The sequence below is a fragment of the Scleropages formosus genome, chromosome 8 (genome assembly GCF_900964775.1).
Source record: "Scleropages formosus chromosome 8, fSclFor1.1, whole genome shotgun sequence".
In the NCBI taxonomy this organism is placed as follows: Eukaryota; Metazoa; Chordata; class Actinopteri; order Osteoglossiformes; family Osteoglossidae; genus Scleropages; species Scleropages formosus.
This window is the reverse complement of record NC_041813.1, coordinates 16,953,597-16,965,199: the sequence shown is the minus strand read 5'-3', so window position 1 is coordinate 16,965,199 and position 11,603 is coordinate 16,953,597. Positions and strand designations below refer to the sequence as shown.

The following is an 11,603-nucleotide window of genomic DNA, read 5'->3' as shown; positions in this document are numbered from 1 at the left end:
AAAGTTTCCTTTACAATCAGGAGGACGATGACTAAATGAGTCGTTTCTTCCTTTGGAGAAGAGTCTTCGTTTTCTCCGACACTAATGATGGTGACTGACTCTGCAGAGCGGCTATAGGCTCTTCCCCCCGTCAGTTACCCCCCGCAGCTCTGAGCTGCTGTTGCCCTCTGTGGAGATGATAGTAGGTCCACGGAGCGGAGCCTGATCTGTGCGTAAAGAGGAGACACCTCTGCTGGGCCACCTCTCACCTTTACTCTGCTCCCCATGTTGCGTGCACATGGCGATTATGGTTGACAGCTACAGTAAGTTCAGTCTGCGCTACTTTACCCTCTTTGTTAGTGCTTCATATGTTCACTTTCTTCCTGTTGCATCCCGCCTGTCTTTTACGCGATGACTTCCACGGGTGCCACCAGGAACGGGTGACTTCGCCAGCATGTCTGGCAGCGTTTCGATCCTCACCCGGGAGTCTTATGGAATACAGCCTGCTTTGCAATGGTCTGTGTGTGGTTCTGTTCAACCCGGTGAAGTATAAACTATTCTTCGTGAGCATCATGCTGTCACTGTGGCTCTACATGCTGTACTGCTGCGTGGGCTACGCTTCCACGATGCCGAGTTATATGACGGACCTGGAGCAGGGGAAGGAGTTGCAGTTTGCTGCTGGTACGGACACTGATCATCAGTCTGATGCTTCGGGTGCGAGTCTCGTGTCCAGGTTGGTGTCTAAAAACGAGTCCGATCAAGAGGCACCATCCGCGAGGACGGCGTCTCGGGACCTGTTGAACGACGAGGTGGACTCAGACCGATCGGACGACTGGGACGAAACGAGAGGGGATCATCGGGGCTGTCTGGAACCGTGCATCTTGTCCAACTTCTCGAGCGCTTCGGAGAGCAAGAAGCTGCCACAGGCGATCATCATCGGGGTGAAGAAGGGCGGCACGCGAGCGCTGCTCGAGTTCCTGCGCGTGCACCCCGATATCAGGGCGGTGGGAGCCGAGCCGCATTTCTTCGACAGGAACTACCACCGCGGGCTGGGCTGGTACAGGTGAGATGCGACTGAAGCTGAGGACTGTGTAAGAAAAGTAAATAATAAGACATTCACACATCACATGCGTTTTTGGATGAAAAAACAAACGGCGCTGGACCGATCTGATCCACTTAGTTAGGAGAAATTGCTCATTTTGACATTTTATTTGCAGACCCGTATTTAATTTTTAAAATGAAACATCTTAAATCTTATGTACGTGGATGATGGATGGGGAGAAACAAAAGGGTCACCTCCAGGAAATTTGAAATGCACGTATTGCATAAAAATTACTAGTAGAAACTCAGAAAAGTGACATGTAAATATTATTATTTGATTGTCTGCAAGTACGAGCTATGCCGAGATTGTTTTCAGAATAATAATCAACATCTCATTTTCTGGCTTGTGCACCTATAATTGCCCATTGTTGAAATGATGTTCATTATAATTAATAACGGTCCTCGAAATAAGTCTTATCGGTATCGCCAAAGTGTGAAATGTTAAAGTGCTGTTTTGGGCATGAAGACAATTAGTGTTTATACAAAGTTATATAATTTATATTAGTATAACTGTGTATTATAGGCCCAGCGGTGTTTGTTTTGTACCGCAGACATGGGCACTGTAAACTTTCAAACCAAATTAAACTTTTTAAAGTCGTGTCCTTTCCCACTGGTCAGACATTTCAAAGCACTTTCTCGTTGAGACTAACATTTTTATCTTACTTTATAAAAATGCATAATGTCAGGGACTGCAGCTCCTCCACTTTTGGCATTTTAACAGACAAAGCAGCTTGTCTCTTTTTGGAGAATATTTTTGCTAAGATTAAATACATGACTGACTAATCCAGACACTTTTTGAGATATATTTCAGAAATAAGAACTTTGTTTGCCTTACTGCTGGATTTAGGAAAATATCTTTTGCCTTAGTCAAGTGGATGCCTAAATACCTGATTTTAATTACAATTGGCTCCAGACTTGGAATTGTTCATTTCGGGAACAAAATTTGACGGATTTAAATAAGAAATTCAGTAAGTCTCAAAAGTAATGTAGGCTGCTGTATGGAGGCAGAACCTTCAACCTAAATTATAATGTAAAACTCATATGCTTCTGTTTTTAAAGTACTGGAATGACTGGCAAGTACAGTAAAGTTTAACAACTTTAATATCTCAGATGTGTATAAAAAATAAAGAGCAGTCCCAGTTGAAAGGACTTTATTTGTTAGGAGATATCTATATGGGACAGCATTATAAAGACTTTTGCCTAAAATAGTGACCAGGCCCTCAATGGACTAATAACAGAAGGGGATTAACTATGGTCTGCTGGAGATCTTTTCATAAGATGGCTAGGCAGACAGGTGGCATATGGGTGTAGTTCTGAGCTCCATATAGGGCCTTCATTTATGATTAAGTTGAGCCAGGTTGCATTGTGAAAGTGCTGCAGAATTATATGATCCATGATTTATATTGACTACATACTTCTGTATATTAAATATAGCAGGACATTAATTGTCCACAATGTTGTAAGATCTGTGTCAAAGTCTTATTATAAAGTATCTGGATGTTCTGATAAATGTTAGGACCTGTGTCCTAAAGAGTGCGGAGCTGCCTTATCTGGATTCCAAGGATGGGAGGGGGGCACTGTATCCACTCTGTTGGGCCCCGTGGCAAGCCGATGCTACCTCGCAGCCCTCATTCATGAATGAGCTCCTACAGGAATGCTATAATCCACCTTGTTGAATCTTTTGAATCCTTCAATCATATATCCTGTATGGTTTTGCACCTCTAGTACACATCTGCGTAACCCCATCTGTTGAGATACCCTACAGATGTCATTATCAGTGGGATTTCCTGTGAAGCTGGTGCTTTTGAATGACAGCAGTGCTTCCTAAGCACACTGTATACTGTAATCTCCCCTCAACCTGTTGGTATGAGAGCCACACAGGATCACCAGACACTTCACTCTGAGCCTCCACTTTTTAACTCTTTTAAAACAACGCTTTCTTACCGGGAGAAGTTTCTTGGTCACTCTGTTTGACCAGTTTGAAAGTATTTGTTTCCACAGAACTATTTATTACCAGACAGTTACACTGAAATACATAAAGTAAAACTCAAATGAGACTTTAAACAGGAAGTAGAAAATGTATGTTTTGTGTCAGTGAAAGGATGCTTTATGATTTCAAAGTTGGATCTTTGAATGACTTTTGAGAGAATGTCAACAATATATGAAAAACCGTCATCAACCCTTTCACCTCTTTTATTATAAAATGAAACATCTGAATGTGTTCTTTTAAGGAAGCAAACTTATGGGCTCTGCAAGTCATTTGTAGTGTGAGCTCATTTTTAGCATACAGACAACTGCCTTGCTTTCTTGTCTGTGAAAAGTTTAGATAAGCCATTCTTTTAGGAAAGATAAACAGAAGGACCAGCAGGACTTCTTCAGGGAAGAGGAAATGATATTTCATCGTTAATGCTCTAAATGTTCCTATAAATGTTAAGGCTGTAATGACTGCAGAGCGATTGAGCATTTTTAATGGGAGACTTAAAAAGAAGGCCTGAGTAGGTAGGGGTTGTTGTCCACTGGAAAACCACTTTAAAGGCCTTAAACTAAATAGTGACACATGTGGTGGTATACAGACCCCTCTTTTTGCACTGTAAGTTGTTCAACAATGCTCGGTGGAGTACCAGAATGCCAGTGATTGGCAGAAGCTTTCTTAACATTTCCCACTGTCACCACAGGAAGCTAAGGTGTGAGGACAAGGGGGGGCAGTCCATCATCCAAATTTATGTATAAGGGGAAAAAGAACAGAAACATTAAAAATCACATTTATTGTTGGAGTGCCACAGAATTTTTTCTCAAATGTGAAAGCATTACCCAGTGCCATCTTCCTTTCCTGTTACTTCAGTCTTCATAGTCTCTACAGTTTTTTTAAACCCCAACTTAATTGTACACTACTATAGAGAAATGGAGAAATCGAGGAATCGATATTTAATTTTTTCTGAAATATGGTAAACTACAAATTGCTGTTTACAGTTTACTTCTCAAAGCAGACATTTCATTGCTGCTTGGTTTACATATGTATTGGGCAGAAGATGTAAAGGATGGCTTTCATGTGTAATTACAGCTTTGTGGCTTATACCCTCTGCAATGTAGTCAGGCTGTTTCTATGGCCCAAAGGCCTTGTAATTTTTAGGCAAATGTTGCAAACATTTGTTTGATCCATTTGTTCTACGCTTGCACTGAACATGATGCTGAAAGACGCTGGCAGTGACACTGATGTTGCCAGTTATTGGCTTAGCATTAAAGGCTCTTGAAAAAGCTTGAGCTATAGGCAGGCACTGGCAATGAGACAATCTGATTCTTTGCTTCAGTGTTTTGCTGCTGTAAAATCACTATTGCAGACACCTATAGTACTGTGCAAAAGTTTTAGGCATTTGGGAGAAAAAGCTACAAAATGAGAGTGCTTCCAAAAATAATACTCTTAATTAATAAACTCCCTACAAAGCTTATTAACCATCCATTGTCAACAACCGCTTGGTCCGGCGGGCTTGGCCGGGTCCCGTTCTCTGGCAGATCTGGGGTTTGAGTTCTGCTTAGGGCCCCTTGCGATGGACTGCCATCCTGTCCTGGGTGTGTCCCTGCCCTGTGTTGCTGGGTTAGGCTCCGGTTTGCTGTGACCCAGCTCAGGACAGGCTGTCTCAGACAGTGTGTGTGTGTGTGTGTGTGTGTGTGTGTATACTTTCTTTCTTTAATGACATACAAAATCCTTACTGTAATACTGCAACTTTTTGCAAAAGGAATGCTTGGAAATCTAAAATATGCTCTTTCCTATTGACACTAACATAGAAGACATTAAATAACCATCTAAAACAAAAATTTTTGTGAAACATCTAAGTGCCCAAGACTTTTGCACAGTACTGTATACCTAGGATATCAGTTTGTTTGAATTGTTTATATAGTTTGGCCTCTTGCAATGCACAAATAAAAGTGCTCCTGGAGCGGCAAAGAATCTGTTATGTGCCATCCTGCCTATTCTGATCACTCCGATGGCATGATCCTCTGTGGGCGGCCGTTGGGCTCCGCCTTCAAACACAACCTTTGCTCCCTGGATAGCCAGGCCCTCCCCTTTGAAATGGACACAATGGACATTACACTGGACAGGAACTGTGTGTGTCAAACAGTCCCGTTTCTATGGCACAAAGGCCAAAATATCCAAAAGAAAAGCAATTGTTTGAACCCATCCATTATAAGTTGGAGACAACATTTGTCATTTAGGGTGTAATTTTTTCCGCCTCCTCTTCAAGCGAGGAAAGAACTGCTGAGAAGTGGAGATATCGATTATGTGCCGCTATTTTCTCTTGCTCCCCTTGTGTACAGACCCTCCCTCTGGGTCGGTAATGAATTAGGGTTTCAATTTAAGGACACCAAACACATCCGAGAACAGATGTCCCATTTGAGTCGGTACTCCACCAGAAATGGGCTGTTCATTCTTTACTGCTTAGCAAGCAGTCAGTAACGAACTAGATGGGAGACAGACTCAAGAACAAATCTGCTCAACAGGAACTGTGAATCACTGGTGTTTGCCTTCAGAACAGCAGCCAGTAGAAGAACACAGTCTCAAGAGGTTCACTTGAGAGCTTCTTATAACCCTAAACGAAGAGGGTGGCAGAGGGGTTTCGTGGTTGCCTGGTGGGAGCATGTAGTTAACTTTGATGGGCTCACTAGGGTGTTACCAAGAACATTAAAAACACAACTAATGGAGCTTTTAAGTGGAGGAGAGTCCATTCTGCATTTCTCGTGAAAGCGCAGGAGTCCCCTAGGTCTACATTAGCTGTAGACAGCAAGCTGTTGAGAGATGATTTTGTCTCTCATCTCAATTAGTTCACCTGCATTCTGTAGTATCAAGACCTTACAATTGCAGCTGGGAAAACAGAGCTCTTAGCCAACACCACCACAAGCTGGGTGAGGAAATCCAGTTGATTCACCCCCCCTTTTCCTTTCCTGTCATACGAAAGTCCGTAGGTAGGTTTGGGGTATTCCCTGGTATTTCCCCAACTCAGAATTGCAGAACTGATGTGGCTTCAGCAATATACATATCTACAATTTTTGTGAATACATAGAGAAGTTGAAGCCAAGGCTGGAAGTAAATGTAGTCAGTCTTTCAAAATGATACCTGCCATGCCCACGCCATCAACTTGACGAGGAGCACCTGGGACCCAGCCCGGGGAGAGGCATAAGAGGACGCAGATGAATAACAACCGACTCGGAATCTAGTTCGGCCATTCCACTCGCTACTGCATGCTCTCAATTACTCACCTTCCCTTGTTGTCCCTTCCTCGTCCCTGTCCCTTCGCCGAACCCTTGACCCCCCGCTTCATTGCTTCGTGTGTTTGACCACCGCGTGCCCTTCAACTACGATTTCAGATTGTCCTGGAAACCTTATTTGCACCTCGACCGACCTGGCCTGTACGATTTCTGGATTTCCCTTTTAATAAAGCCTGGAGTTGTGCATTTTGTGTCTGCCATCTTCCTTCCGGAGCAGAACATGGCAATACCATTATAGGAACATATTAGGGCAAAACATTATGAATGCCATATCTCAAGATAAAGAATCCAGTTACCATTATTTTAGAGTGTATAGCTTACTGGAACAAGGAGAAGGTCTTTGTAGAAGATTTAAGTGACCCTTCATAATTCTTTAGCTTTCTAATGTTTTTTTCCTGTTTCTTTTAGACAGCATTTAATTTTTTGTTTTATTGTGATTACAGGCACTGGGTGGTCTTTATTAAAAAAGACGTGTTGTTATGTGACAAAAATAAGGACATCTCTGTACAGAAATGTATGCAAGCAATGCTCAGTTTGAAGAACAGAGCCATCTCTTAAGGAACAAGTAATGTCCTTTGTTGGTAAAAACAAAATGATGTTAGGTCTTTGTGTCATCTGGTGAAGTGGCAGAAAACTTGATTAACTGGTTCAGCTTTTCAGTTTCTGGTGTCACATTAACAGGTTTAAAAGAAAATTCATTTCACATTTGTCAGTTCTGAATTCTCAAATTTATGTATCTGTCTTGCTTCAGTATAAAATTCATCATCTTATTCTATATAAGAATTTTTTTTCCACAAGCTTGCAGAACCTTTTCCTAATTTGTCCTGAAAATTCAGTGTGTGATACTTTTTGACTTTTTGTTTATTCTATTATATGTAGTTGGGGCTTAAAAATTAAATCAACAATGAACAAATTAATTATTCAAAATCTCAGGAGACCCCAGATATGATAGTAGGTGGTGCTGTTGTACTGGTCATTCCTAAATGGTGTGTCAGTCTCAAGACGCATCATTTGATGTGGAGTCCCGTTCCTCCCAGTGGTTAATTAGAAGATCTTGCAATGACAATACAGAAGCAGGAAGGAGGAGAGCTCAAATAATAAGTTTTGAATCATTGTCCTTTAAGACTTGATCTGTTACTAGTAGCTTTTCAATTATACTGTTAAAATCCTGACTGTGGAGCTCTTCCTGCCTTTTTGAAATATGAATATTTTTAACAGAAACTTACTGAATGTGCTTTAACAAATATTTCAGCCATACTTGTTAAGTAACTCTTATGTTTACTTAGTTTTGTGGTGCTGATGACAGTTTGTGTATTCAAATAAATGAGATGTGATATCCCTCCTGGTGTGGTGGGAGTCATAAATGTGTTTTATCAAACTTTGCACTAGGTGACTTTGAATCCAAGGTATGTCATGGACGTATAAATTACTTAAGGAAGAATAAGTTAAAGGAATAAGGACAAAGTTATAGGGCACAAAATGAGTGAACTGCTTCTATTAATATTTATCCTGTCTTAGCTTTTGCATACTTGGGGAAAAATAGGGGAGAAGATTTTTATAGGAAAAAATATTTGAAATACTTATGAAGGGATTTCAGTGTGTGCAATTATACCATCATCCAATTATTCTGAGGGGAATCATAGCTGTGCTAAGAACCTGTTAATATGCTGTTTGAAATGGTCATGTGTTCTCTCAACATGGTTTTGCCTTCTCTTCCAGCTTTGGAAACACTACCATGCTCCAGTCCTTTCAGCTTGTAGGAGAGGGATACTTGGGAGTTCTCAAAACCAGAAACATTTAGTATAAGACAAACCTGCCTTTTATAAGGCATGCAGGGAATTGGAAACGTAAAAAAATTTACGGAGAAGCGTATTGAGAACCCTCTGAAATTTTTGTCTGCATGTGTACAATACAGTTTTACTTCTGTGTGTTGATCTTTTTGTTGTGGAGAATAAGCAGGCTGTTGTGGTGGAACAGTTTGTTATAGTTCTGTCTTCAGTAGCAGATGTTCAAGAAATAGAATAGACATTTCCTGGAGGCTAAGTATGAATGCCTAATACCATTGTTTTGCTGTACTGTTGAGCAAAGATGAGTCTTTCATTATTTCAGTGGAGTGGGCAAAAAAGAAAAAATGTAGCTGAAGTTTAAGAGTTTCCATTCTTCTGTTACACAAGAGGAGATGGTGTAGTGCCTTTGTCCCACAGTGTCTCTGTGACTCCTCCCATAGCAGTCACCTGACCTGCCCTAGCAGTGACAGGGTGATTGCTCCATACTCAGCTGCTTCAGTTTTTTTTCTTCTCTGACCCACCATGTTGTACTCATGCACTCTAAGGGTCAACAGCCTTTAACGGCAACAATAGGACTTTAGAGTCAGAGTGCCACCATCAGTATGAGATACCTCATAAATCATATTGGAATAATGGAGATTTTTCCTCTTAGAACTACGATCCCTTGGTCCTACAATAGCTTTTGCATTCCATCTTGCTTTTTTCACATCCCTCAGTCATTCTTTAGATTTTACTGATTCAAGGAAAGGGCCTGATTTGGATTCAAAACCACAGAAAAGACTGGATGCTTGGTTGCTTGCACAAGAGTTCAACATACCTTGAGAATACATACCCTTAATAAAGAAAATAACCTTTAAATGGAAATAATATGAAGCACTCTGCAGTTTACATCACACCAGTATTCTCTCTTCTTTCTCAGTGCTGGTTAATCACGTTGGTTCTCAAAGTTTCATCACATTAGGATTTGTTGGGACTAAATCAGTTGTATTGATTTGTGTAGTATTAAGGAATTCTCCAAAACCAATGTCTAACTTGCTCAGACTTTCTGAGGTTATATGCCATTCGATAAACATTGCAAAGTCAGTCTGCAGTAGATCCCTCACAACCACCCAACAATGTTTTTTTTTTTGCTCCCTGTAGTAACAGTTAAGCCCCTAAGAAGCACACATCATGGGACTAAAAGAAAGCACAACACATTGTGTTTTTATTGCACCAGGCAATTAGTGTTTTTCATACAGTCCATTCTTCATAGAACTTGAGGGCTATAATGTGCTCTAGCTTCAACAATAAGGCAGATGTACTGAGCATTAGAGAAATGTCTTCAAAGCTGTAAACCTTTGTTGCCTGTGAATTATACGCAGATTGTACACTTGCTTAAATATATTTATGCAGCCATAGGGCAGAAAGCAATAGTTGAAGTTAAATTGGAAGAAAACAAAGTGCTTATTTTGAACTGGCCTGCTTCAGTCGTCAGCTTTGTTCTGGTCATCTTTGTTCTGTAGATACCATTTGTATATTTGCTGTTGTCAGTTAGTATGTAAATATGACTGAAGTGGCATGCTAAAGCTTCACTCTGTGGAAGCCTTCTCATTGCTTCCAGGTGATTGGATGTACAGCCAGGGCTCATATGAATATTTATGGTCTCAGCAAGCACCTAGATGTTTCTAAATCTTTTCCACAAAGCATTTGCTTGTTTAATGTAGGTGGTTCCACCTTTGAAAGGAACATTAGTCTTCATTTTGTACCTCTGTGGTCAAAAGTGGCTTACCTGAAGGACACTAAAAGTTATAACTGGTACAGGAAGATGCAATTTTTGACAAACATTTTTCTCTTCCTTGCCCATCTGTAGGGACCTGATGCCTAGGACCCTTGAAGGGCAAATCACAATGGAGAAAACACCCAGCTACTTTGTGACCCGAGAAGCTCCAGCTCGCATCCATGCCATGTCTCATGAAACCAAGCTGATCGTGGTGGTCAGGGACCCTGTGACAAGGGCAATCTCTGACTATACCCAGACGCTTTCCAAGAAGCCTGACATTCCAACTTTTGAGGTCTTGACCTTTAAGAACCGGACCACAGGCCTCATAGACACCACTTGGAGTGCTGTGCAGATTGGCCTCTATGCGAAGCACCTGGACGGCTGGCTGCAGTTTTTCCCTATAAGCCAGATCTTATTTGTCAGCGGTGAGTGGTTGATCCGCGACCCAGCTGGTGAGATGGCCCGTGTGCAGGACTTCCTAGGCCTGAAGCGCATCATCACAGACAAGCACTTCTATTTCAACCACACTAAGGGCTTCCCCTGTCTCAAGAAGCCAGAGGGCAGCAGCAAACCCCACTGCCTTGGCAAAACAAAAGGAAGGACTCACCCCAACATTGACCAAGATGTGGTGAAGTGTCTTCGGGATTTCTACAGACCCTTCAACAAAAAGTTCTACCAGATGACTGGACAAGACTTTGGCTGGGATTAGAACTGAAAGATGATATTAATTGGACATAGTCTTAAGTGTTTAAAAAAACTGTTCTGTCATAATTTATTTGGACTTTTGAAGCAGTCGATTCACTAAACTCCCCAGCCACTAGTGTACAGCTGGTATCCCAACTGGGCTGCCTTATTTGTTGCTCTCCATTCTTTTTTGTGGTTAAGCTTAACTGAGTTGCAGGCACTTCTTGATCTTTAAGAACAGGTAGCAAATGGAAGAAACAGCAAATTAAAAATTCAAACATTATTTATAATTGTTTGTTTAGCTGATGCTTTTCTCCAAAAAGAAGTAACAATGGTAGGTATTCATCCATTTACAGAGCTGGGTAGTTTTACCAGGGCAATTGAGGGTAAGTACCTTGTTCAAGGTTACTACAGTCAATAGTAGTGATTGAACCCATGACCCTTGGGTCTAAAGGAAGTAGCTTTAACCATTACACTACCAGCTGCCCTGAACACCTTAGCAAAGCCCCCTGGATGTTATGAATATATATGAAAAAAAGCACAAATGGGAAAGAATATTTTGATGCGTAGCAGCATTTCTGCCTGTTTTATATGAGGACACTTTTGTTTGTTGCATCATGGTGGAATTTTTGCTTGGTTGAAGCTATGCCATAACTCAGTTTTAACATCTGCATGACCTCGAAGATGTATGATCCATTTAACAAAGTTGAATATAGGACTAATTGAGTCTCATTGAATCAGTTATGTGGGAGAACACAATGCTGGGCTTCTGGACCTCTGCCTTTGAATGGCAGATCTATCATGGGGTAAATGGCCATGCATTGAAATTGCACTAATCTGATCATGCAACTTGGGCTGCTGATGCAACCCCTGGCTCTGTTAGAGACGGCTGTGCCACATGTCCTGTAACAAGTGACATCCTACCAGCAGTTCAGTGAAGTTTTGCATAGTTGGGTCATTCTAGGGTCACAGATAAGAAGTCTTAACACAAAATGGTCAAGAGGGTATCCCTTGCTTGACATTTTGGCAGA

The 11,603-nt window shown here is 41.3% G+C and overlaps 1 protein-coding gene across 1 annotated transcript; it reads left to right on the top strand.

The window, feature by feature from the left end:
* Nucleotides 1–470: 470 nt before the first annotated feature.
* On the top strand, nucleotides 471–10,597 carry LOC108935818 (heparan sulfate glucosamine 3-O-sulfotransferase 3B1-like). The gene is made up of 2 exons (XM_018754698.2): nucleotides 471–1,042; nucleotides 9,979–10,597. Exons 1-2 carry the CDS (start codon nucleotides 471–473, stop codon nucleotides 10,595–10,597), a joined length of 1,191 nt encoding a protein of 396 aa, XP_018610214.2.
* Nucleotides 10,598–11,603: the final 1,006 nt, after the last annotated feature.